This window comes from Arvicanthis niloticus, chromosome 6 (genome assembly GCF_011762505.2).
Source record: "Arvicanthis niloticus isolate mArvNil1 chromosome 6, mArvNil1.pat.X, whole genome shotgun sequence".
Taxonomy (NCBI): domain Eukaryota; kingdom Metazoa; phylum Chordata; class Mammalia; order Rodentia; family Muridae; genus Arvicanthis; species Arvicanthis niloticus.
The window spans coordinates 83,538,587-83,565,784 of record NC_047663.1 but is presented as its reverse complement, the minus strand read 5'-3'; the positions used below and the strand labels follow the sequence as shown (position 1 = coordinate 83,565,784).

The window sequence follows — 27,198 nt, the reverse complement described above, 5'->3', positions numbered from 1 at the left end:
AGAGACAGAGAGAAAGAGAGAGAGGGAGACAGAGAGACAGAGACAGACAGAGATAGACACATAGAAACAGACACACAAGAGATAGAAACAAAGAAACTACAAAATAATAGGATTCAAATAACCCACACATGTGTGCATGCATGCATTCTTTCTCTAAAGAGACACAGAGAGACACAGAAAGAGACAGAAACAAAGATGGTAGTGTGTCTAATATATGTGCATATGTGCTTGTGTGAGGGAGGCAGAAGAGTATGTTGGGTATACTTTATTTCCTTAAGGTGGCCTCTCATTGAGCATGGAGCTTTGCTGGTAGCCAACAAAGTCCAGTGATCTTTCCTTCTCTTTATAGTTCTAGGACTATGTGTCTAGGCCTTCCTTTGTATTGTTTGGCTTTCTGTTTTAACATCATGTTTCTCACAGATCTTTTTGAAGTCTCAGTCTTTCTCTATTAGTCTCTCAGTGTTATAGCCAACCCCTGTTTTCTCTATTATATGCACATATACGTACACACCTGTGCATTTTTTAATTGTCTGTATCCATCATCAGAACTGAATTGCTACAAAGAGAAAACTGAGGAACTATTTGTATCAGATTTATTTAACTCTAGGGTTCATCATCTAACATATAGCCGGTGCCACAGTGGTCACACAAGTTTTGGGTCAATATTTCTCAAGGTCAAAACAATGTATCCTACAAGTAAAGTATTGTGCACATTTCACATTTTTTAAAATTTGAGGCTCCTTCAGTAATGTTGATACCTGGTTTTAGAATATATTTACATGTTTGCCTATGTGAAATAGGTGAGCATGTGCGCTTCTGTAGTCTAGACCCAGTATCCCACCCAAAACAGGACCCACAGACTCTGGGTCCTGCATTATTCCTCAACACTGTGTTTTCTAGACTGCTCATTGGTACTATGCTGTCTGTGATGATTACCCCTAAATGGAACCCCCTTTCCATGTCCGGTGTTCACCAATGACTAAATAAAAATACCAAAAGTATATAGAATTTTGTTTCTCTTGAAATATATCCATATCCTGGTGATACAAATCCTTACAGGATAAACTTTAGGAACCCCCTATCCTAAGTTGATAACTTCAAAAGATGTTAACGATTAAGAAATTCTAATCTTATTTACAACTTCCAACAATGTCCAACTGACAGAGAATGCACTAGACTGTGAATAGGTCTATTGTGTAAAATGTGGATTCGAGGGCAGATGGCTGTTAGGTAAAGTGTCACAAAGTCTCAACTTCTAAAGGATTCAGCATAGTCTGATCTTGGCCCCAAGGCAGCAAGACATCAGCTGCCTATCATTTCATTGGCTGTTCTTACCAAACTTTCCTGATCGAATGTTTTTTTGTTTTGTTTTGTTTTTTTAAGTTGAAAAAATAGAAACGTTTTGATTAGTGAAGACAAAATAAAATTGAGTAAAATACAATAACAAGAAACAAGAGTCGCAAGGGAATGCTGCAGTCACGTGGTTGTGGGGAGGCCCAGGAAGACTTAGCGACTCCTGATTTCTCCCTGACCCGGCAATTAAGACAGCTTTTCCCCCTGAGGGGCCTGCTCAGTGTGTGTCGGGGAATCGTTTCTGATGCCCCAGCTGAACTTCTTCCCAGCGGTTGGTCATGGAAATAGCTCTGTTCAGGACTCCGGGCGTCAGCAAAAATGTGTAGTTTCCAAATGCACTTGACATTTTTCAAGCACAACTCAATTGCTCTCAGAATTGGCCACTTGTGCCTTGGAAAGGCAAGGCAAATGAGGGGCCCCCAAAGTGCTGTCCTTGGGAGTTTGCTAACACTTCAGGGGATGGCGGAAACCAGTCTTTGATGTTTTACAAAAGAGTCAAAGTGGAGCTCGCAGGCTCCTTTCCCTCCTAGCAATGGGCAGACCAGGGCCTATCCCAAGGGATGCAGGTGGGGGTGGGGTGGGGGTGGGGGTTGGGATGACTCAAGAAGGTGAGGGAACTGGTCCTCAGTCTGTATGTTCAGCTCTGGATCCTGAGGCTCACACTTCCTAGGAATACAGTTATCATTGCTTCACTTTAAACAATCTATCTTTTGGGTAAATGTCATCACTTTTCTTCATGTGAAAACAAAGCCATTTAATAAGAATGGATAGAATCCCTAACAGCCATCCTCCCATGCACTTCACGTGACAAAAAAGTGGATCTGAGGAGGAGTCTGAGCTGGACCAGGCTTTTGCATCCAACTGGCTCAGGAAGTTAATGGCACACACTTTTATTTTTTTTCTGATTAAACAACCGTGAGAGACTTCAAAATGAAGTCTGACAAATGAAAAAAAACCTAGTCGTAGCATCCGTGCAGGATTCCGCCAATTTAGAAAGCTGTGACTTTTTATTTTACCTCTCTGATCCACAGAGTGCTTGACTCATCCACAGTGGAAGCTTCCAGAACCGGAGGCAGCTGATTTGCTGCTCCAACAAGGGTTTTCTTTACAGTCTGTTCCCCCTCCCCCATTTATCACAAGTAAACTTTGTCATTAACCTCACACAAGAGACAATTAAATACATAAAATCCTTTAACACCAAGCACTCTTTTTTAGCAAGCAACAAACCAGTGGGGTCCTTAGAGGTGGTTCCCGGGTTTCCTGTTGGTTTGGCTTTATTCCCAGGGGGAAATCCCAGCAGGGCTTTCGAAACAGAAATGCACTACACAAATGACCTGCTGCAGCAGCTCCAAAGGTCAGGCTTTTTTTCTCCGGGCTTCTCTCCCTTCCTCTCTTACTCTGTCTCCTGCTATCTCATCAACAGTGACCCGCGAGGAGGGGTTGTTCTCCATTGCGCATGCACGAAGCAGGCTGCAGTAAACATTCTTGTAGAACCATAACAAAAGTCGTGAAGGGTTTCCATGTGCCGAAAAGCAGCTCTGACTACTAGGCAGGATAGGTGTCAAGTGTTGTTCTCCTGAGAAAATTGACCCCTCGCCCCCTGTAAATAAACCCATGGGTATTCGGAGAAACGAATGGAACTATTGATACACAGCCCGCTAATCCCTGAGATTTTTTTTTTAAGAAAATCATCCAGGAGGTGGCTGAAATTTGGCAGAGAATCTAGCAAAAGGAGAAAGTCTGAAAACCAGCAGGAATAGGGGTGGGGAACTCTGTGAGGGAGGTCAGGTGTGCAATGGGACCCGAGGTTCCCTCAGTCTCATCGCGCCTGCCATGCCCTTTGAAGCACCAGGTTTATTGTCTTTAAAGGACTAGGTTTAATAAAGAGACATGCCATAAAGTGTACTGTAGCATGTAAAGTTACTGTAATTAGGTTTTCAGGAGTTATAATAAAACATTTAGCTGAAGAGAGGTTAAATAACCACTATTCTTCCTGGCACCATTATTATATTCTCCAGTCGGGGAGTGATGGTGGTGGTCCAGGAGACATTTGATGGGTAGGTTCCTGGGAGACAGAGAGGCAGGAGTCGGGAGGTGTGGCGAGAAGGAGAAGAGACAAAGAGAGTGCACTGGTTAAGATGGAAAAAGACAAGGATACTGGAAAACGCACAGATGGATGCTGTTCCACACAGCTGCTAGCTGGACAATGTCAGGTAATCTCTTAGGCTCTCTGTCTTTTACGAAATGTACCCATGATCGAGAAATTAGTTTCTACCTTAAAAGTAGAACGCAAAGTTGTGAACTCGCAAGAGACAGGCTGCTAAACATTTGGCCAGCCCTCTTTGTCCATATAAATATTCTTTACTCTTCCTACTGATTTGGTTATTTTAGAAAGCAACAGGATCACACAAAGGAGGCAGTTGCCATCTTGCTGTTCTTGCAGGCTGTGTTTGAATCCAGGCTCCATGTTTATTTTATTTTATTTTATTTTATTTTATTTTATTTTTTTGAGACAGGGTTTCTCTACATAGCCCTGGCTGTCCTAGAACTCACTCTGTAGACCAGGCTGGCCTGAAACTCAGAAATCCGCCTGCCTCTGTCTCCCAAGTGCCGGGATTAAAGGCGTGCGCCACCACTGCCCCGCATCAGGCTCCATGTTTCTTACCACATGACCTTATTCGAGTTAGTTAATCTCCCTGGAAGGTTGACCATGATGTTCGTTATTTACTTCCTGAACTTGATAGGGGATCTTAAACGTGGGGAGAGCTTATTCACACGGCTTGCTTTGCATTAGACTGGCTGCCTGTGAACGGTTAATGCATATGGCTATTAAGTGTCTTGAGGACGAGAGCTATGTGCTATGTGTTCTTTCACACATGTTTGTGATCACTTAAATTATTTGTCAGAAGAATGAATTCTCATGACTACAATGTGTGGTCCACCCCTCCAAATGATTTTCTGAGGAAGAGATTGAGAAAATTGCTGAAGTGCTTGTCTCCTCCGTTTAAGAATTCATATTTGGGTTGAAAAGTAAACTATGACTTTTAAAACTAAGACTTGAAAAGGATTTAAATGGCTAGTTCTTGACTTACAAAAAACCCAAAACAAACAAACAAACAAAAAACAACCAACAGTGAGAAGAAACCAGTAATCCCATTAGTGCAATTGAAAATCTTTCTCCTATTACAGATTCCTCAGATTAGATGCTGACTCAGCGAAAACTAGGTTTTCAAGGTCTGCTATCTCTGGACCTTTCAGCTCATATGGAGGTATTCTATATCAGTTTGTTTCACGAACAATGGGAAAATCCTCTATTTTGCGCTCTTCAAAATTTGCAGCTGTACCAAAAATACTCACAGCTGGAATAATTAGCAGCTCAATTTATTGCCTTCCGTTTTCTAAATAGAAGCCTCAACTCTCGATATTTAAATTGTGTCACACTGTGATATAACGTAGCTTTTTTTTTTCTTTCTCACATTGTAAAACATATTTTGTTCTTCATGGAAGGATCTGCTATGCAGTGTGACAGGTAAGGTCTCTGGAGGTCACTAAAGAAACCTGGTGTTTTGTGAGCAAATTCATGTCTACGTCTTTCAGATGAAATGAGTCTTTTTTTTTTCCCCAACTCTGGTGTTGTTGAATAATTTGATGACTTTTATTTTCAGGTTACAAGTTGGGAGTCGTGAAACACACACACACACACACACACACACACACACTAGGTGACAAAACAAAGACTTGTGACTTTGACTTCAAACTTGACCTTGCATTCACCATACAATGGACGTACAGAGACAGCCATTTCTTTTTTGGTTTTTTCAAGATAGGGTTTTTCTGTGTAGTCCTGGCTGTCCTGGAACTCACTCTGTAGACCAGGCTGGCCTTGAACTCAGAAATCCGCCTGCCTCTGCCTTCCAAGTGCTGGGATTAAAGGCGTGCGCCACCACCACCCGGTGAGACAGCCATTTCTAACAGACTTATGTGAGTGTTCCCTAGTCAGCAGGGTGGATGAAGGGAGAACATACTCCTATAGATACAATTACCGAGCAGGATGACCTCTCTTATCACCACTACACAGAGTCAGAACCTTGGGCTAGACCCCTTCATCATCCCATTACTATACCTGCATTACACTTTTGCCTCAGTCAAGTTATTCAGGCTAGCTTGCTCTCTCTTTTGCTTTCTAATAACTGTTATGATTAAAGGTTGGTCCTCAAGAATATCTAGAGATTCTTGATAAGAGGAAAACACCAATGATGGCAGAGCCACTATAGAACCACGCACAACCAGACTCCAAACTCTGCTGGATGTGGCCCGGTATTGGGCAAGGCAGCTCTTCTCCCTAGCCTCTGATGCCTCTGGGAAGCGAGACTAAAATGGAACCTACATTCCAAAGCCATGGCAAGGGCTGACAAAGAACATGGATCTGAACTCTGAGCCCGGAAGTCTGTTCTTTGGAAGACTAAATGCCCAAATGTGCACCCTTTTCTGTAATAAACATATTATCTAATACCAAGGCCACACGTATGAGGTCAAGTCAACTGGTAATTGCTGAGCATGAACACATGTCACACAGCCATTTGATGTCATGGGAATGACGTCATACCCTCTAGGGAACTGCTAATTGCAAAGGCAGAGGCTGTCCATCTTTATTCTCAGGTAGGGTCTCTCACTGGCCTGGAACTTGTTGGGGTTATAAGCGTTATGCCAACACACGTGGTTTTGGTCGTTGTTGCTGTTTTTCTTTTTTGTTTGTTTGTTTGTTTACATGGGTTCTGGGAATTGAACCCGGGTCTTCCTGCTTGCAGAGCAAGCACTTTATTGACAATTACCTCACAAGCCTCCACCATTTATAGCTTTTAATTCTCCTCCCCACCCCACCCCGCCCCCTGGAAACTGCTATTTTCAACTTCTCTATCATTGCCGCAGTGTGCCAGACGGGAGTGTGCTGACCACTTCTATCGTGGACGGCCAATGGATTGGAAAATAGTGGGAGAATGCATTTCTAAAAATTAATTTCTACAGATTTCACTTAGTGACGGTGTGCATTTTCCAGCTCTGACCTCCCTTTGTTCCACAGCGATGCAACGGTTGTACATGTGCACACACTCCTGTATGCTAATCTCTGGTCCAGCTCCTCCTTTGTGGCTGGGAACTCACAGATAATCTTCACAGGAGTCTGTAAGAAGCAATGGTAATGCATTTGCTCCTTATCTGTCACGTCCCTGCCCACCTGTAGAGCGGTTTATCTTCATAGGTTTGGTATCTCTGTGAACATGAAGATCTCATGGTACATTTCTCATCTGAGTCGCTTTCAAAAGAATAGAATCGGGGTGGCTTTCAACTCCAGAAAGTGCCCCCTTCACTACCGAGAAGCCCCTGTAAATTTCTCTTGCTTCTCTCTCCTCTAGAACAAAGGAGTTCTGCCCTGCATACCTTTCTTTATATTTTCTTCTCTTTGATACTTAAAGGATTTTGTTGAGGGGGAAGAGCTTCATTTAGCATGATGCTGAAGGAGCCCATGCTGCCAGTCTTCCAGATATTAACACAGTGTACACATGGACCTGTGAACCAGCTTTAATAGCGCAGATGTACTGGTATATTGTATTGTAACCTCCAGGTTAACCACTGTGTAGAGACTTCAGATTATACTACTATGAGAATGATTTGGAAGCAGACGCTTTCCCCCTAGCTCCTCCTTAGAAAAACCTAGAGCAACCCATAGCCAGGCATTATGCAGAGCGTGAGAGACCTTAGAACACTCGGTTCTAAAAGGGATGTCTCCATCAAATTCAGTGCTCAGGGAACCCGGTGGAAGAGGAGGAGGTGGGAAGAGTGTAACAGCCAGAAGAAATGGATGGCATCCAGAAAACAGGGATGTCTAAACCAGCATGAGCAAAGCTTATAGAGACTGAGGCAGCATGCACAGGACCTGCATGGGTCTGCACCGGATGGGGTCCTAGAGCTAAAAGAAGTGGACATACATCCACGTCCTCATCTCCAAAGCTATCTCCAATTGATTGAAATGAAATATCCACTTGCAAATGAAATATTGGTTTTCTCCAAGAGAGTCTCACTGGGTAAACTAACTGCTCTTAAGGGTAGGTTCCATGCTCAGCTGTGTATGGTTGACAGAAAAGGAGGTTCCTTTTTTTGTCTCATAATGTTGTCAGCGCTTCTTTTTTTCCCCCCTTAACCTTACAGAACCTTTACATTTATATTCTGGCTTCTGGTCTGGTCTGGTCTTGTGTTTATATGTGGTCTCTGTGTGTGCAAACATGCGTGTCTGTGTTTAGCTGCATTTCTTGGGCACCTTTCTTTGTTTGGTTGTTTTGTCCTTTTTAAAAAAATCTTATTGTATTCTGTTTGGTTTTGATTTATCTTGTTTTACTATATTATTCCTTAGGTGCCTGTTTGTTCTTCGATGAGAGACAGAAAGGGTGTGGACATGGATGGGGGTAGGGAGGAAGTGAGATGCATTGAGGGAAACTGTAATTTAGAATACAGTCTATGAAAAAAATATTTTCAATGAAAGATAAGGAAAGGAAGGATAGACAGATCGGATCAGAAGACTCATTTTCCAGCCTCACCGTCTTGCTGTCTTTCCTGGAAGTACATCTTTAGTACCTAGAGGGCCCATGGTGGTCCTCAAACGGTTTTCCTCTAGAATTCGTAAGCTTTAGAACTGAAATGAACGTAACATAGTAGAAGATTAACCATGCTACTCTTACAGGGACAGCTGGGGGCAACTGTGTATTTGCGATGCTGAATGGTGGCCAGTTCTGTTTAGTTCCGAAGAAATTTCACTACTCGCTTCTCTCCAAGCTCCCAAAGTCCATTACGCAGCAACCCACTATCCCTGTGATCTTCCATGCCTCACTGCTGGTGACCTCAGGTTGGGCTTCTGTCTGTAGGGCTTTTCCTATTCTTGATACTTTACAATGAATACATTTATACATTGTGGCCTTTTAGTGTCTATCCCATTGTTTCTGGTCTAGTGTTTTAAAATGCACCCCTCTCCACTTGTAGCCTTTAACATACCCATTGTATTATGTCACAGTGTTGTATCCCTTTTAGGGGCCAAAGACTATTCTTTTGTGTAGAGGTATTATACTTTCTTTCACTCATTCACCCATAGGTAGACATTTGGATTATTTCTCCCATTCACTATTGTGTGTAAAGCTGCTATGGGCATCAATGTAAATACTGTCTTGTGTGTCTATTTTCAGTTTTTCTGGGGATCATCTTTGGAGAGTGCTTGCTGGGTTGAATGGCCATTTTGCATTTAGCTTTTAGAGGGGACCTCTAGCCAGCTTCTAAATATAGGAAATGACAATCAACATTGTTGAGCTTCTCAGTGAAGTCAGATTGTAGCTGACACTAGGTATTTCCCCAGTCCTCTTGACTCCTACATGTGTCCTGAGTTTGCTTTCAAAACTTAATGAATTATGAAATAAGAGGAGTCACTATTGAGCCAGGTTTCATCAAGAGCAATACTTTATATTGCTTTACAATGCTTTACAAACATCATAATTTACAAAATGCTCCAATGCAACTCAGCTAGCTCTCATATCAGAAGACAGATTTGATTGGGAGCCTGGGAGAGATGACTGGCCAGCAAAGCTCCCTATTCGTGACATTTCTATAAGAGTTTTATTATTAGCTCATACTCAGAGAACTACAACATAGACAGTGCTTACTCACCAAACCCAATATTGCCCAACCTGATGAGAGTCTATGTGTGTATGCGTGGATTTTAAAAGTTTGTGATAACACAGCAGCAATTCTGTCTGATTTCAGACAGTGAAATCATCAAGTCCTTCAGAGCCAGTGTTTGTAGATATTCCGAGCTTCAATCTTCTGTCACAAGATCAAAGAGGATCTAATAATCACATCTGATCGGTTGTATTTTGGTCAGTGAATATATGTGTGGAGTACTAGCTTTTAGTAAAAGCTCCTTGGTATTTGAAGAATAATGGAGCCTACAGAGTTAAGGGAAGTACTGTAAATCTTCACAAGTCTTTACTATTTTAATAATCAAAGTATCCCAGTGCTCCATACTAATTATTACTCTGTGATACAACATGTGTTTTTCTCTTCTTTGTTCCCCCTTCCCTTCCTTTCCCTTCCCTTCCTTCCTTCCTTTCTTTCTTCCTCCCTCCCTCTCTCTATGTCCTTCTCTCCCCACTCTTCCTCTCTCCCCCTTCTCCTCTTCCTCCTCCTTCTTCTTTTGAGAGGAGATCTCACTGTTTAGTCCTGATTGGCTTAGGACTTCCGATCTAGATCCAGCTGGTCTTGAACTCACAGAGATCCATTTGCCTTTGCCCATGCTGGATTTAAAGGCGTGTGCTGCCATGCTTGGGTTGGCCATGTACCTTTTTTTTTTTGTTTGTTTTTTTCTCAGTTTAAAACATATTATGTGTTATTCTTTATTTGAAAAATAAAACTATAATAAACCTTTCTGCTTCCTAAAATATACTAGAATCAGAAAGGAATGGAAAACAAATTGCTGATGGTAAAACAGACAAAACAAGTTTTTCACAAAATAAAACAAAAAATCATGACAAGTCAAGAATGATTATTTCTAGATTGTTGTAGCTATTCAAGGACTGTTTGCTGGGGGATAGAAGAAGGGTAGGAGGGAGAAAGAAAGGAAGGAAGGAAGGGGGAAAGGAAGGATGGAAGGGGAAAAGGAAAAAAGGGAAGAGAAAGGAAATAATAAAGGAAAAAGGGAAGAGAAGAGCAAAGAGTATTAGTGGTAACAGTTAAATGGTTAAAAATGGGCTGAACAATTCCTAAGAGTCTTTAAGAAACAGAATTGATTTATCAGAAATATTGTTCAGCTGCTGGTGTGGTTTGAGTGCTTGCCCCTCTTACAACTGATCCTGAACTTAGGGCGCTATTACAGTATTAATATGGAGAAGAGCCTTGGGAGATGAGTGGGCCTTGGGACTCTACCGCCATGGACAGATGAAGAGTTGTTTCTTATCTTAGACGTGAATTGTTCAAGGCCAGTGGGTCCTGAGCTGTATTTGTCTTTTTCTCTCTTTCCTCTCTCTGCACTACAGTCATGAGATCATGCAGCCATGAAGTTCCATGCCAAATGTTAGCGCCTCACTCTTGAATCCCCAGCCTCCAGAACCATTACAGTAAGCCAATACCTTTCCATTCATTATAAGCTAACAAATCGCAAATATTCTGTTATAAGATTACAAATGGATTAGCACAATAGGCAGCAGTGTGCGTGTGTGTGCGCGCGTGTGCGTGCGTGCACGTGTGTGCATGTGCAAGTACATACGTGTGTACACATGTGTGTGTACATGTGTATGAAGCCCAGAGGTCAATTTCAGATATTGTTCTTCAGGAGTTGTCTATTTTGCTTTTATAAGACAAAGTCTGTCACTGGGATGTCGGCCCCTGGATTAGGCTAAGATGCCTGGCCAGTGAGCACCAGAGAGCCACCTATCTGCCTCCTAGCACCCTGATTGCAAGGACATAACACCAAAGCTTTTTACATGGGTGCTGGGGATCAAACTCAGGTTTTCCTGTTTGCGTGGTGCCAAGCCCTTTCCGTATTGAATTATTTCAGCAACCCCCCAGCTACCAATCCCAGATACAGGGCTGGCAGAAGTGAAAGAAAAATGAAAGAAAAGGTAAAAACTGCTACTCATTTTTGTGAATTAAAGATCGACTTCCCCGTGCCTATATGTACAGTGTTCTAGAATTCCAGTAGGTGAAATGCTGCTCTCTATTTTTAAAACCCTAACATAAAAAAATAATTGTCTTTAACACAATTTATTTTTTTTTCCATTAGTATTTACATCAGCCCCTTCGAGGCATAAGAAAATAGGAGAAAACCTATCAGCATATTTACCCACAGTTTGTTATACTCGCAGTATCCATAGGTATAATATTTTCTTCATATGTAGCACTCTTCATGAAATGATATAAGAGCTCTTCAGGGATATTAATTAAGTTTTACAGCAACCCCTGTGACACATCTGCCTGCCTGCATATAGCTGTTAGATACTCAGAAATTAGTGCTGGTTAGAAGTGTGCCATTTAAGTGTGTTTGTAGGCCAGCCACATACTCGCTGACAATGTGCCAAACAGATCCACGCATGGCAGTTGTCAAGAAAAAAAAAGTGCCCTTCAATAAGGCAACTAACAGTTAGCATCACTATGGAAATACAACTGTGGTGCTTTATAGTCTCAGCTGGATCCTGCAGCATCCTTGCCACAGAACAGGCATCAGGGAAGAGGCAGTGAAAACATGGCTTCTTTGAAAGATACCTGGTTTCTTTAGAGCTGGGTTTCCTACGACGCTAGGGCGAGGCTTCTTAAAAAATTCAAGTGTCAAGGAAGACTGTCATGCCTGTTTGCCTTAAGTACCTGAAAAGCTTGTCAGAGCCATCTTGCAAATCTTGACAAAGATGCGGGTGGACATGCCAAGGCATGGTGAATTGAAAGCCACCTGACAGGAAGGTGGGATGTTAGACCAAGAGGCAGGTGCCTGCCTGCAGGCATTTTCTTTGCAACTGGCAGAATTAAGCAAAACTTAAAGGCAAGTCTGATGTGGAGGGTGGAGGGGAGCCATCTCTGCTGAAGCCTCAAAGGTTTGCACTTGATCTTGGGTTCTTTCTAACTCTTAGCTTTTGCAACACAAGAGTGTTAAGCAGTCAAGTGAAGGGCAATGTCTGTTTTTTATGGTAGCAAGGTGAAGAACTGGGAAAGGGGAGTGGGAGCAGGTCAGCAGCAGGCTTGCACTGCACCTGCCAACTAGAGGAGGCAGAATAAGGCAGTGTCTTCTGGGTAACTGTCATCCATGTATGGGGTTCAGAGCCTGGCAACTCTGTCTATAACCTGTGCAGCCTTCGTTAATGTTAAATCTTAGTTTCCTCAAGCGCAAATATTTAGAGATATTGAGAGGATTAAATGGGGCTTAGCACATGCTTGACATTGAGTAGACCCTCAAAATAATTGTTAGCCATTGCTGTTGTGGAGATAATTGCTCACGAATCCCACGTGCTGCGTCCTTCAAATGCAGCTTGCTTTTTACTTGTCCTGGCTGTTTCCTTCCCCCTTCTTCCTTCTTCTTCACACCTTCCTCCTGCCCGCCTTTGTCCAAGATGGGATTCCCAGTTAGCTTCAACATTTCTCTCACTCCTTTCCTTCCTAGGTCAATAAAACTCGTCTTTGCGTGACAAATCTGACTGCATCACACCAGTTTCCTACAAGAATGTGTCTGAGCCTCAGATGTGGTCATGAAGTCTCTGTACCATAGTCTCCTAAGACTTGGTCCATCTCACCCAAATGTTATCTCTTCTGGCTAGAGGTGGCATTTAGGTGGGGGAGATGCTCACTCTCCAATTAAATTGAAAGCTGGACATTAATCTCTGCAGCCGAGCTTCCGCAAGTAGCTGCCTATGTGCCTGTGTTACTGCAGAGCCTTCTGGAATGACATGTAGGTGCACCTTTTCATTTCAGTACAGGTTGATCATGTTCTTACCTTTCCCCACTAGTTATAGTTTACAGTGAGAGAGGGCAAATGGTTTGCATAAGATGCCCAGTGTTCTTCATTATGCCTGGTCACTCACAGAACCTTCGAAATGTTGGCTGAATTAAGCTAAAGTCTCATGTTCATGCCAGGTAATGAGATTACCAGTGGTAGGTAGGAAAAAAAAATCCTTGCTTAGCATTAAATCAGAGTTTTAGACAAAATAACTACATACGTTGGGCCTGAGGACATTTTATAGGCCGAGCCCTCACATGTTTATCCCACAAAGGAGGCCATTTTTTATCATTGGATTCTCAAGCCCTTGATCACCCGCTCTCCTATACTGGCTTGAAAAGAAAATCACACTGCTGCACCAGGAATTTCGCTCGGGGTTGCAGAAACTTGTCTAAGTCAGCTCTCTTAGACAGTCAGTCTTATACAACCCCCACCAAGTAAATAGAGGCACGGCAGATGAGGAGAGCAGGCAAATTTAAAATAATCTCGAATTATACATGAGCGAACAGGAGGCATCAAGCAGGGGGCGTGTGGATTCGCAGCCGCGTTGCGCCACAGTTGTCAGTAAAGGGTTAATGCTAAAGAAGGACCACACGTCAGACCTGGCTCCTGTGATGCCTGTTCTGATGCTCTGTATGGAAAGTAAGGAGGTGGCTCATGGGCTGAGAGTATAAAAATGACATTGTCTAACAAGTAGGAGGCTCTGGTTTCAATTTGTCTCTCTAACCTCTCCCCCCCCCCCCCCAAAAAAAAAAAAAAACCCACATAGAGAAGGAAGGTGTATTCCTTCAGAATAAAATCATAAAATTTACTCCTTCCTTTCTTAACTCCATAAATTTGGAGATTCTTATTCCAAGCCCATCATAGAAATGTGGGTCATTAAAGAGAGATCGTAACATATGAATTGAGATGGGCACAATTTGGCACAGTCTATCGAACTTCAAAATGCATTTTATACATACCCTTTGATCTAGCAAATTCCACTTCCTGGAATTTAACGTTTGAACGTAATCATATAAGTATGCAAAGAAAGGTACATACACAGGACTCTTCGTTGCAGTTCTGTTTGTAATAGCACAAATCTGAAAGCAATCTAAGTGTCCATCAAGAAGACATTGGTTAAATAAATTATGGCATTACAGGATATTACAGAGACCTTAAAAAAGGGAATGAAGTAGGTCTACATGAAATTACCTGAAAAGACTTCCACAATACCTCATTAAGTTAAAATGAAACTTACTAAGTGGAATGTATATGGTTCCATTTCTATTAAAATATATGCTTAGACATTCATAAACATCTTTGGAAGCTTGAAATAATAAACCTTCAAGTGGTATTTTCTTGGAAATAGAAATTGAGAAGCCGAGATTACTTCTATGCACTTCCCATCTTTCCAATAATTGAATATTTTTTTTTACTAAAAGAATATCTACATTTTGTAATAAAATAACTGAAAATTTGAAAATTTGTTGTGGCTGAGCTTTCTTTCTTTTTTTTTTTTTTCTCTTTAAATTCTTGACCTTTCTTTTTCAGAGGAGGTAGAGATAAAAAAGAATTTTGTGTGATAAATATGAACCTACATCCACGATACTGTAGGAAAATAGTGAGAAGTTAGGTTTTTTTAAATCTCCATCCTCATCTTATCTACATCCATGTCTTCATCTCCATCCCTACATCCATGTCCTCATCTCCATCCCTACATCCATGTCCTCATCTCCATCCCTACATCCATATCCTCATCTCCATCCCTACATCCATGTCCTCATCTCCATCCCTACATCCATGTCCTCATCTCCATCCTACATCCATGTCCTCATCTCCATCCCTATATCCATGTCCTCATCTCCATCCCTACATCCATGTCCTCATCTCTATCCCTATATCCATGTCCTCATCTCCATCCCTACATCCATGTCCTCATCTCCATCCTTACATCCATGTCCTCTTCTCTATCCCTACATCCATGTCCTCATCTCCATCCCTACATCCATGTCCTCATCTCCATCCCTACATCCATGTCCTCATCTCCATCCCTACATCCATGTTCTCATCTCCATCCTACATCCATGTCTTCATCTCTATCCTACATCCATGTCCTCATCTCCATCCCTACATCCATGTCCTCATCTCCATCCTACATCCATGTCCTCATCTCCATCCCTATATCCATGTCCTCATCTCCATCCCTACATCCATGTCCTCATCTCTATCCCTATATCCATGTCCTCATCTCCATCCTACATCCATATCCTCATCTTCATTCCTAGTTTTATCAATTCTCATCTCCATTTCTATACTTATTCCAGTACTCACTCCTATCTTCATGTTCTTCCAAAACTTAATTCTATTTTCATTCCCAGCTTCCTCTCCATCCTCATCCCATCTCCAATCCTATCCCCAGTTTTACCTCGTTTCTAGTCTCCTTCTCCATTCCCTTTTGGTTTAAAATAATCTGTCTGCTTTGGCTTGATGAAGAACTTTACCCTTTCTTCTGAATGGAACAGCATATAATTTTGAAGATGCACCCGAGGAGGAGCTCATCTTGATATTGTTTTTATTTTTCTAAATTCAAGGGGAGCAGTGAAGACAATACAGAGACCAAGTTACCCAGGCACATACTGAGTGGAACCTATCTACCTTTTTTGCCCACCTATGTTACCACCACACTCACTGTTATCTTGAAATTATTGGAGAGTTTACACATGCATGCTATCTTCCTCCTACTTTAGTCTTATCATTTCCAGTAATTCTGAATTAGTTTGCAGGGATCCCAGTACCAAGGAACAGCACTGGTAACATTAGGCCACATTGCATTTTAGGATGAGAGTTTTTATCTAATTAAATATCGAACAATTTTGATGTTGCAACTATTATGGTCCATTAGGGAGCTGACTGGCCTTTGTAAGACATCCTACTTAAGATTTTCACAAGCACGATCAAACACATTACCAAGAATATTGTGAGCGTGAAGCATGGGGTTCGGTAGTTTTCATTCATGGTTTTATTAAGAAGCAAACCCCCAAATTCTTCAAAGTAATTCCACTTCCCATAGGTAAAACCACTTCTCCTGCCATTTTTAGGAGGTGGAAAATGTATCAAGATGGTTTGAGTTAACTTTCTCATCACGAGCCCTCATAAAGAGCACTGGTTAGTAAGACAATAAGAGAGCATGTTTTAATTAGAAAGTGTGGAATCTAAGCACTTTTTGCTGGAAAGACGATGATAGCTTAAAAGAGACATCAAGAGACTAATAAAAGTTAAAATGCATTAAGTAGCCACAGTGAACTCAAAGGTAAAGTCATGGGATGTTTGAGAAGTGAACCAGAGAGAGTGATGAATCAGAAGTGGGTGGGTGGGAGTCAGTCAGTGGAACTGACTCTTTCTCTTTCATTGGATTCAGTTGCAAACCTCCTGCTGTGCCTAGGCAAACAAGACAACTCAGTGCCCTGAAATTCTTCCATCTCCTACCCTGGCCACTATACTCTCTACCCAGAAGAGAAAATAATTACACCCAGGCTATAAGGGAAGATTGGTTGGTAGTGAGTGAATTAGCACTGAGTTCGATGGAAGTTGACCTGGAGATTTTGTTGGCCACTTTCACTTTTCTTACTGGTGTGATGTTTGGCTATGGGTTATGTGCCATCCTTAACAAATCAGGCTTTGTGTGGACATGTGATTCTGCCTAGCCAATCAGTGTGCTCTGTTCTCTAAATCTGGGGGATGGATAGGTCAGTAGTGCTGGGTGTAATCCCAGCTGGGTTTTGTGGGCCTCTGTCAAGAGAGTGGACTTACAAATCAGAAATAGCTAGTAGGACATAGTACTAGTGGAAGCAATCCATGTTATAGTTGCTGTACTCTGGAAACTGAGTTCCAGGCCAGCTTAGCCTACAGAATGAGACCCTGTCATAAAGAGACAAAACACAAGTCTAAGAAGAAGAGCTTCTTTCAATGAGGCTTCAAAATTATAAGTATATAGTTCATAGGGCCTGTAATGATGCCAACAAAGCAGGGTCCTTTAAGAACTATGCTCAGAAACACAGAAAAGCCCAGGCTGAGACAGATGTCTAATGTCCAAGTGTAAGTACTTGAGTCCAGTCTGCTAAGGACCTTGTCTCTTTTTTTTTGCCAGACTTTACACCTCACACTTCTTTTGCTTGATATGATGACAAGAGACAAGGACATCTGCCCTGTGGGGCTTTGTCTCAGGCAACTGATGTAAAACACCCAAGCTAACGCTTGGCACCAATAAGACATTTAGGACTGGAGTCTGTCTGGAAAAAGAACCCAGAGAGCATCCAGTGGTTTTGGAAGGAGTCAGTTTTCTAGCAGGGCCACTTTCTCCTCACATGGACTGTGGTGGAGAAGCTGGAAGGTTGATCTTGGTGCCTTCAGCATCCTGCTCTGGGATACAGTGAGAAAGGAAGACACCTACTCTGAGGACCAGAGTGCCCAGAACACTACATCCACATAGCACTGTCTCAATCTTAGGAACCATTATGTTTTTCCTCTTATCTTATTGACTTGGGGATGGTGGAGCTAGAGGCAGATCTGCTTTCCTTAAGGACCCATCCCATGGGTCTTTAAATGAGCCTCCTGTGCCCTCAGTATTTGTTTCCAGGTAGAGTAAGGAGCACCTAGGTTGATGGGAAATGAAAAAAAAATCATTACAAGAACTTAGCAGGATTTCTGATAATCCATTTACATAATTTAACAAATTCTATTTATGCACACATGATTAACGTATTGATGGCAGAAACTTGGGGAGGATGTTGGCTGTCTTGTATTAGTTACTATGAGCTAGTTACTTGTATTAGTTACTTGTATTAGTACTACTTGTAGCTTGTATTAGTTGCTATGATTTAAACATACCTAACAAGTTCAAGGGTGAACCTTCGTGTTTGGGCTTCTGAAAGTGAGTAATTGACAAACAGGGCTGTGAGATGAACCCCAAATTGATGGGCCTGGAGGCAATGAAGTTACCTGAGGAGAGACTCCTAAACACACTCATCTAATACACTAGCGTGTGCAGCTCCAGGAGGGCATGATGAGCCTGTACCTGGTGACGGATTGCAATCCTAAGGACACAAGATCCCAACTCACAGAGGCAAGTAAAGCTAAGGCCAATAAATCAAAGGGACCCTCAGAAACCTTGCAGAGCCCATTTCCCCTGCCTGGGAGAACTACAAATGCCTCCCCTGACTTCTGTGAGGAGAAAAGCATCATCAAGAAGTCAGAATTAGAAAAAGACTCACACTTCTATAAGCCTTTCCCCATCTGAGCCTGATAAAACCTCCCAGGGGAAGACTTTGGGAAATGCCCCAAGGGAGTGACAGTCGATATTAGCTGTGTGGGCGAAAGAGCATAGAGAGAGATGGAAATATTTGGTTTTATAAAACTGTGAACTTAACCCAAGAGTCTTCAACATTTACACAGACTCAGCACAGAGCCTTGCTCTTCCAAGGCACGACCACGAGGTGGCCTCCATCCTTAATTGGGTCCTCAAGGCATGTGCTGTGGAGGGATGAATTTTTATGTATATATAAAAAGTTCTTTGTACCTGGAAGCTTAACTCTAGCGATATGCAAGCAAGAAGTTCACGCCTTCAAAGCTTCAATCAACTCAGCATTTTTAAAAATTTTACCGACGGGGGCAAAATGGTAAAAAGGACGGTTTCTCCTCGGATGCCTCTGCGCAAACTGTGCTAGAGGTCTTGAGTAAGATGTAACGCTAGCGGTTCTTATTGCACCTTGTAATTTGCACGCATGCCACGACATGTTATTTATTTTCTTATTAATGGGTCTGAGTGTGTTTAACACCACAAGCCATAAATTGCAGAGCAGTGGATTAGACGAGGGGCTCTTCATTTTCCTGCCGATTGTCAGAAAGGGATATGGGGTTTGAGATGCGTGTTCCCCCCCCCCCGCGCCCCACCCAACACAACTAACTCTCTCTCTCCCCACTCCTCTCTCCTCCATCCAAGAACCAACCCCCTTGCTTCCATCCATAATGAAGGTGGGGCAAGCAAGAAAGACATAGCCTGGTTTCTCACTGGTAAGCTTGCCTATTGAGCAGCTCTGTTATTGAGATTAATAAGCTGCCAGTTTCCAAGGAAGACTAACAAAACAGCAAAATTAAAGTGCAGTGTGACGTGAAATGCTGCTGGTGGCCAGGCGGGATCATGGTGTCAAAAAGGCAAGGTAAAGCTATAAAATAAGGCAGAGCTTGAAAGGCTAACCTAGAGGTCTCATTAATTTCCATGTTGCCTCTGATGAGAATTTAGAGGGGCATAATGTTTAGCAGTATGGAGAATCAAGCCGCCTATTGATTCGAAAAGCGCTTCAATGCATTTGGTTCACTCGGAATGAGTTCTACCTTTAAACCTTACTTGAAAACATGAGGAAGAGGTGGGGTAGAGGGGAAAGCAAACAGGTTACCTCGGTTTAATATTCTCAAGATCAAGCATGTCAGTGGCACTGTCAGAAAATTAATCCTTCTGTAGAAAAAAATCAATCTGAGAACAAGTTTGGAATAGTCTTTGGACTCAGTATGGTGGGGATGTTTCAGCAATCTGTCTGCTTCTCTGCGAAAACCTTATTTACTAAAAGGGCTTGCATCCCAGTTCCCAAATATGTACTACTTGAACAAAACACCCAAATTAGGCCAGGATGACTTTGTCTTGAAGACAGGAAAGTAGGAGGTTTTCTGATCTTAGGATTAAGACTTCCCGAATGTGTCCATTGAGCTCCGTGTGCTCAGGTCTCAGAAACCCTGCCATGGCTTCCTGCTCAAAGGACAACAGGCTGACCCAGTGAAGAGCCATGGTACCTGTAGCCATGTGGCTGCTTCCTACCCATGTGGCAAAGTTCTGTTTGGAATGGAAAGCATTAAACTTGTGAAGCTAGCACACAGAGCATACATAAAGCAGCCCCCGGAACTGAGCTTTCCTGGAGCCCAGGCTGCAGCTGCTAAGGTATAGGGAGCCTCTAGTTCACCATGCCAAGTTGCCACTAATTTATGGTGTTGACAAAATCACAGAGGTATTTTAGGTGGTTTAGTAGAAGGGAAGCCAAGACAAATTATCGTTCACGGAAGTTTTATTATGAAAGGTGCAACAGTACCAGGCCACAGGCAGCCATTATGGGGGTCTGAAAGGAGAGGCAGAACCATCACTTAGAAAGAACAAAGGGAATTAGTGATCTAACTTAGGGCCAGGGGTCACAAGCATTAGATAAAAGTAGGAATTCAAAGTTTTCTTGGGCCTGGGTATCAGAGGGGGCTGGTCTTGCAGCTGCAGTGGGAGGAAGAGAACTCTACACTTTGTAAGAGATATGACATCATAGAATGTGTTGCTTATCAGCTCTTCTGGGAGATAGAGAAATCTAATACCCAGAGATGATGTGAAGAGCTCCTTATATCATGCCCAGCTTATGATTTTGACAACCACCCAGTCTATATCCAATAATATCCATAGATCTTTTTTCTTTATCTTATGTCACTCATAATGCATCAATTTCACCCTCTCCTTGGATGAGATAAATTAATTTTCTGTCTTCTATTAGGGTAATTACCTTATCTAGTTCCAAACATCATGGCGGTTAGGAGCACGCCATTTGGAGTCAAGCAGCCACAAGTTCAAATTCCAACTTTGCCATTTGATTGTTGGGTGATGTATAACTTAATATTCTGAGTTTTCAGATCTCATTAATGCAATTCTCCACCCATCCATTCAACCCAACAGTCTCTCTAAGTAACCCAGATGGCTTCAGACTTGTGGTCTTCCTGTCCTACTCATTCCAGTATTTCCTGAATTTCAAATAGGAATAGGAACAGAAAGGGCTCGAGGGATTGAATGGCATCTGTATAAAGCTAAATGGCAAGGAAACATTTTCTGAAAAAGAAAAGTTGTTATTCAAGACCTCTGTGAGTCTGTAGAGTAAATTTAACACAATCTCTAGAAAATGTGTGTGTGTGTGTCTCCCAGGGGGAGAGAGTTGCCACGAGTCATAAATACACCAGCTAAGTCGATAATTGTAAATGGATGATTTTATGTAACTGAAAGTTCCCAGTGGTTGGCCAGTAGTGTTAACATCTGTGTATGATTCTCTTGCTTTCATGAACTGCATTCTACCACAAACTGTGCTCCTTATTTAGTGAGTGAGAGTCAGGGTGCACAGAACTCCTAAGTCAGACGCTAACTCCTAGCCCTCAATTCTGCACCTGCGCAAGGACTCACCACTGAGATCACTTGGGAAAGCACTTGGGAGGTCACCAGCTTTCCCCTCAACAGCCACGGTTTCCTTCCAACTGAACCTGTTGTCCAGGGCATCTTTTGATTTTATTCTTTTGCTTAAATTGTCCCAGTGACTTTTTCTTTCTCTTTGAAGGAATGTCCCAAATCTTTATCATAGTTTAAAGCCCTGCTTCTCAGTATGTCCTTGCCTACTTTTGCAGCCTGCTTTCTTTCTCTGGCATTCTTGTGCTTCCACCTCCCTTCCATTCCCTGCTCTCTCCCTCCCTCCCTTCTTCCCTCCCCCTCCCCATCTCCTCTTCTCCCCCCCCCCCCCGCCCCGTGTGTGTTTGTGTGTGTTGTATGTATATGGGTCAGGGAAGATAACCTTCAAGCGTTTTTCCTCTTCTCTGTACCTTGTTTTGGGACACAATTTCTTTTACTATTGTGTAATATGGTTTAGCTGACCCAGTAGCATCTGGAGATTTCTTGCCTCCACTTCCCATTTCCCACAGGCATGGTGGGATTACAGATGCTTGTGACTATGTTTGGCTTGGTGGGTCTTGGGGATCAGGTTGTCTGCCTTGTACAGTTAATGCTTTTGCGCACTAAGCCAATCTCCCTAGTCCTGGAACTCTCTTTAAGCCTTACTGATGCCCATTTGTCATGGGTCTGACTTCTCTGTGCCTCTCATGGCCACTTTCACTATGGGAGAGATATTTATTTATTTACTTGTTGGTGCTCTGCCTCATCCTGTCTAGCATTCCTGCAAAGTCAAGATCTCTCTCTCTCTCTCTCTCTCTCTCTCTCTCTCTCTCTCTCTGTGTTTGAGTTCTCAATGTCTGGCACATAGTAGGTCTTCTCATAAGTATTTCTAGAATGAATTATGGATAGCCATCTTGAAAAGCAACATGCACACTTGTTAAAACTTGATGACGTGGATGGTTAAAGTCAGGGTTCCCGAAGTTTCAGAATCTGGGAAACCTTGCTCTGCTTAGTGATTCTCCTCGGTCACCTGCTACGCAGACAGATTTGGAGGAGCTCGTCTCAGCAAAACACAGAGGGAAAGTTGGATTCTGTCACAGAGATACCGCTACTGTTTTAGACAAGAGAAGCTGACTTCTGACACTTCCCAAGAAGCTGCCGAGTAGGAAGATTCCTGACCTTGGCTCTCACTGAAGAGAAGGACCAGAGTGACGATAGGAGACAGCAGGCAGGAAGCATGTCAGGACTTGAATCTATACAAGAGGAAGATGGAGGGTGCTAATTTATTGCACAGGCTGCCTTGCACTGGGACCCTCTATCATGTACTTAGGTTTTGTGACTGTGTTATGGCTTATGGTGTTGAGGGTATGATCAAGTTGGTAGAATGCCTGCCTATGTATGTACAGATACATATATAAACTGACATATATATCTATATATATCTATATATCTATATATATATATGTAAACTTATAGCACATATGTAAACTGACTTCAATTGTGGAAATTTACATTCATCGTGCTCTAATGGAACTAATATTTATATAGAGCATATAGAAATTTATGTGATTCCTATGTGTTCAGTTCTATGTTTGAACAGCTTTCCTTACTGTGTGTGTGTGTGTGTGTGTGTGTGTGTGTGTGTAAGCCAGCAGTCACACTTTCTACCTTATGTTTTGTGATTCTCATTGAACCTGGAATTCATGAATATGGCTAGATCAGTTGGATACTGAGCTCCAGGGATCTGTCTGTTTCTCATTCTCCAGTGCCATCATTACAAGCACTTGCTGCTATGCTTGCCTCTCCTGTGAACTCTGGTCTTTGTGCCTGTGTAGCAAACTCTTTGCTGACTGAGCCATCTCCCCATCCCTACTTCTGTTTCCCATGTCATATATATTTATGGCTCTGTAACCAGTATTTCCAATAATTTATGTTGTAAGACAAACTGAAGAAATATCAGATGGTTTAAGGATCACTTTCCAGGCCTCTTTAAGTCTGGGAGGGACAGCAACACACAATGCTGAGAGGTAAGGACCTGTCCCCACTGGTTTAAAAGAAACACTGGGATTTGGTGGAGCATCTCTGGGAATGGCAGGATGCCTGCTCATTACCTCCAGAGCAGGAGCTTGTCCATCACTCCTGGAAGTTGGAATACATGAGGGGAGTAGTTATAAAGCTGTTAGTAAATTTCCAATTGGGGTTCTCAGTTCACGACTGCTTCACAATCAGCCTTCAGGACATTGTGTCTTTAATGGCTCTTTATTATGTGATGACCTGAGTCTTATTTATTATTAAAGAGGTGTGGTATCTATCAGTATATTCAGTGTGCTTTCTGCCTATGTGCCTGGCTTTTACATGAACCTAGGGGATTCAAACTCAGGCCCTCATGTTTATGCAGCAAGCGCTGTACCAACCAAGCCATCTCCCCAGTCTGTTCTTTATTTAGGGCTAGGGATTGAACTCAGAGCTTTACATATATAAGGTTAGTCCTCGGTCACTGAGCTAGACTCCCATGCCAGGAAAAAAAATAGATTCCCAAAGTGCTGTGGATTATTGCGAAAGTTTTCATGTGCAACTCCACGGTCTGTTCAAGTTCTCTACGCTCTGATGTGTGAGGGCTGAAATTTGGCTTGATTTCTGGGAGTCGCCTCAGTCCTGGGCCAGATATTCTCGTTCCTTAGTCTTTTGGATCTTGAACACACTGATCAAAGAGCATGCAGGCGCCTCTCTCACTTGTCTTTTCTTTCAGATAGACTTCAAGGGTTTGGAGATTCTGTCTATGTGCAGAGTTCATCTTTGATTCGCCCTTCCCAAGCACATCACTGGAGATGACTAGTCCTTGGAGAAATGTTACTTGTAGAAGGGCTCAGGAGAAGCACTCTAGAGAGCAGAGAGCAGGTGCTGAGAGAGATTACCTCCAGACAGTGGCGAGTGACCCACTGCTTTTGTGGGTCCTTTCAACCACGTGCTCAGCAGGGGGCCATTTTCTTAGAAGTGGTTCTTCAAAACAAGCCTCCTGGGAAACCAGCCGACTTCATCATCGGAAGCTGGGAGATACATTTATATGTATCCTTTTTGATAGTTTTACCTTATGATTTTATGTGTCTGAACGTTTTGCGTGCATGTAAACCTGTGCATCAATATATGCCTTTATATGTGTTCTTATGACCAAGGGGAGACAACGTTCAGGTAGGAGGCTGATGGATCTCACCCTGCAAATTGGATAATTTGATGGCAAAAGATATGTACCTGTTCACCTCAACAGGTATCTCCCTCCCTTACTGTTCCTTGAGGGCTCCATCCAGGTTCCCTCATAACTTATAGTCTCTGTGACATCAGAGAGCCATTGCAGGAATGTCCCTTTAATCTAGATTGCGTCTTTGAAGAAGAAATAATAATCATCTGCTTACATCTCATGGGATCATTTCCTGGTTCCACTGAGATAATGTTTGACTGTATTAATGTACATAGAAACTACGTATTAGTATACACATGAAGTGCAGAATAAAGGTTTCATTCCAACAGCAACAAGGCAGTCATACAGCCTTGTCCCCCTTTTCTCTTTTATCTCTCTCTACCCAGAAACCATTTTTCATGTCTTATCAACTACTAACATAAAAAGAGGGTGATAACAAACTCCCGAGTGCTTCCTAAACACAAGGAGGCAAAGCAGAAAAGCTCACGTAGTCTGGTTGACCAGTGGCTTTGGCATAGCTATTGGGAGATTGCTGCATTAGGGCAGCCGTTAGTAATTATCTATTTTGTATAATCCATTGGTATGACTTTTACTGCCTCGACATCTTTCAAGCTTCGGAATTAGGGTTATAGGCATAGATGAAAACCATGCCACAAAATGACATTAGGGGTGAGTGTGAGTCCATTTGTGAGCATGTACCACACACCGATGCTCGGGATCTTACTGTTTTGAACTTTAAAAAAAAAGTCACAGATATGCAACAACTCCAAACGTCCATGTTACGGCGTTCTAAATGGCTTCCAGCTGAAAAAGCCACCGGCCATTTTCCAGAAACGCCGTGGATTGTTTCTCTTCTTCAAACCCAAACGATTAAAGCTTTAAAACGGACTTGAACATTTTCCGAGGCATCCATACAAATGGATTTCTCTGTGGCTCTTTCAGATAAGCAGACAACTGGAGTACACAGACCAAGAAGGTGTCTGGGGATGGAGTCACAAGGCTATGAAGTATCAGACAAACCTACTCATGGCCTTCACTGTCCATTGCTTGTCTACCACACTATGTCCCCAGGGTCCTCTTTAAGCCTACCGAGAGAGGAATGTGTGACTTTTAGAAGACCAGGAGTGAAAGTGGGTGAAAGAAAGAATACAGAAAAACAAAAACAAAGCCAGACTCAGGGATAATTTCCAGATTCTTCCTTCTTAACACAAGTTTCTCCCTGCTCCACTGTTTGTTTTTTTCCACATCCCTGTTTGCCCCAGAGCCATCAAGCTGTTAGTGTGTACAGGAGGGAGTAAAGTGGGCCAGCAGGTTGGATGAAATATAAATTAAAATTAGACTTCTGTCAGTCTGGAATCGGGGATTGTTTTCAAGGTCTCCCCAAACACTTAATTTCAAATGAGTCTTCATTTATTACTTCAAGAAAGGCCAAATGCATAATTTATCAGCAGCATTCAGTCAATATACCCTTATAAGCACATTTCCCATGAGCCTTTGAGTAAAAATATGTTATGCTAATTCTATTAGTTGGGTACACAAGAGCTGTCTAAGAAAGTCAACAAGCATTAAAAGGAGACACATGTGAACAAAGAAATACTGATCAACCTATTGTCCAGGGTCAAATTACCAAGGGATAAGGATGCATTAAGCTTGTCTCCTTATGCTGGCAATGTCTCTCTAACCAGAACTTAGAGCCACCCAGAGCCATGTGACTCTGGAGACTTAGAGTGGGGAATAGGGACTTACCGAGTCTCCAGTGGCACGTTACTGTTCAGCACCCAGCTGTCCTGGAGCTGAACGGACTCTGGTGTGGTGGCCAGGTCATTGGGCGCAGGAGCTGGGGCGTGGATTTGACTCCGCCGATTGGTCAATGAGTTCCTGTTGAGGGAGTTGGCCGAGGAGTGGTGGTGGGACAGGGTGTGGTTATGAGGGGGTGGCAGAGGGGGCCTCAGCGTTGACTGGCTGTGGTGGTTTGGAGGGCCTGGAAGAGAGGAAGGAGAAACAGCCATCAGTACCTGTCCATTCTAGCCTCAGGATATCTGTGCCTATGAGGTGGGCTTTGCAGCCAAAGTCTCCACGTCTACAGTGACTGAAAACCACAAACCAGAGATAACAGTCAGGACTGCATAGAACACCCCAGTGTTATTAGTCACAAACAAATACTGTGCTTTACTTTTTACTTATCAATATGCATCAATTAGAGAGCAAAGAGGCTTGAGGTTAGAAAAGCCAAGTAGACAAGGGATGGAATTATCCCCGGAATTATCTGATATTGCAATGGAAGAGATAATACATTCAAGGCTGATTCTGGCTGTGACAAGTTTTTATTCTATTTCCTGGTAAAATTTAAAGGCCCAGGTCCTTTAAAACAAGCAAGCAACAAACAACCCAGAATTTCTTATAGAATCGGAAGATACAATAATGGTTACCAGAGGCTGTGCTGGTGGGAGAAAGGGAGAATTTGGCTCGTGGACACAGGTCTAGGAAGGCCCAGTTCTGGGGTTCTACTGCACAGCTGTGTAATTATAGTCAAGAGCAAATCCTGTTTCCCACTGAAAGCTAGTCTCTTAAATGTTTAGTCACAGAGAAATGCCATGTATCAGGTGTCAGGGATGCTAATTACCTGGGTTTGGTCATCACATAAGGTATCGAGGTGTCTCAGTGTATCCCAGACATTTGTGCGATTATTGTATGTCAATCAAAAATGGTTACTGGGCCAAGGAGACAGCTCAGCGGGTAAAGTATTGGCTGTGTGAGGGTAAGGATCTGGATTCAGATCTCCAGAATTATTGAAAGTCAGACACAATAGTGCTCATTTACAATCATAGCCCCTCTTTGGTGAGAAGAGAGGCAGTGAAAAGAGAATCCCCAGAAACTCTCAGGGCAAGTAGCCTAGCACACAGAGCGGCAGACATCCAAAGATGC

The 27,198-nt window shown here is 42.6% G+C and overlaps 1 protein-coding gene across 11 annotated transcripts in view; it reads right to left on the bottom strand.

Annotated features, from left to right (window-relative positions):
- Tenm2 (teneurin transmembrane protein 2) overlaps nt 1–27,198 on the bottom strand; it is a 1,226,193-nt gene that overhangs the window by 268,109 nt on the left and 930,886 nt on the right. For all 11 annotated transcript variants that reach the window (XM_034506847.2, XM_076937038.1, XM_034506844.2 and 8 more), the window contains one exon: nt 26,020–26,254. In XM_034506847.2, coding sequence (XP_034362738.1) covers nt 26,020–26,254 — 235 coding nt within the window. The remainder of the gene's footprint in view (nt 1–26,019; nt 26,255–27,198) is intronic.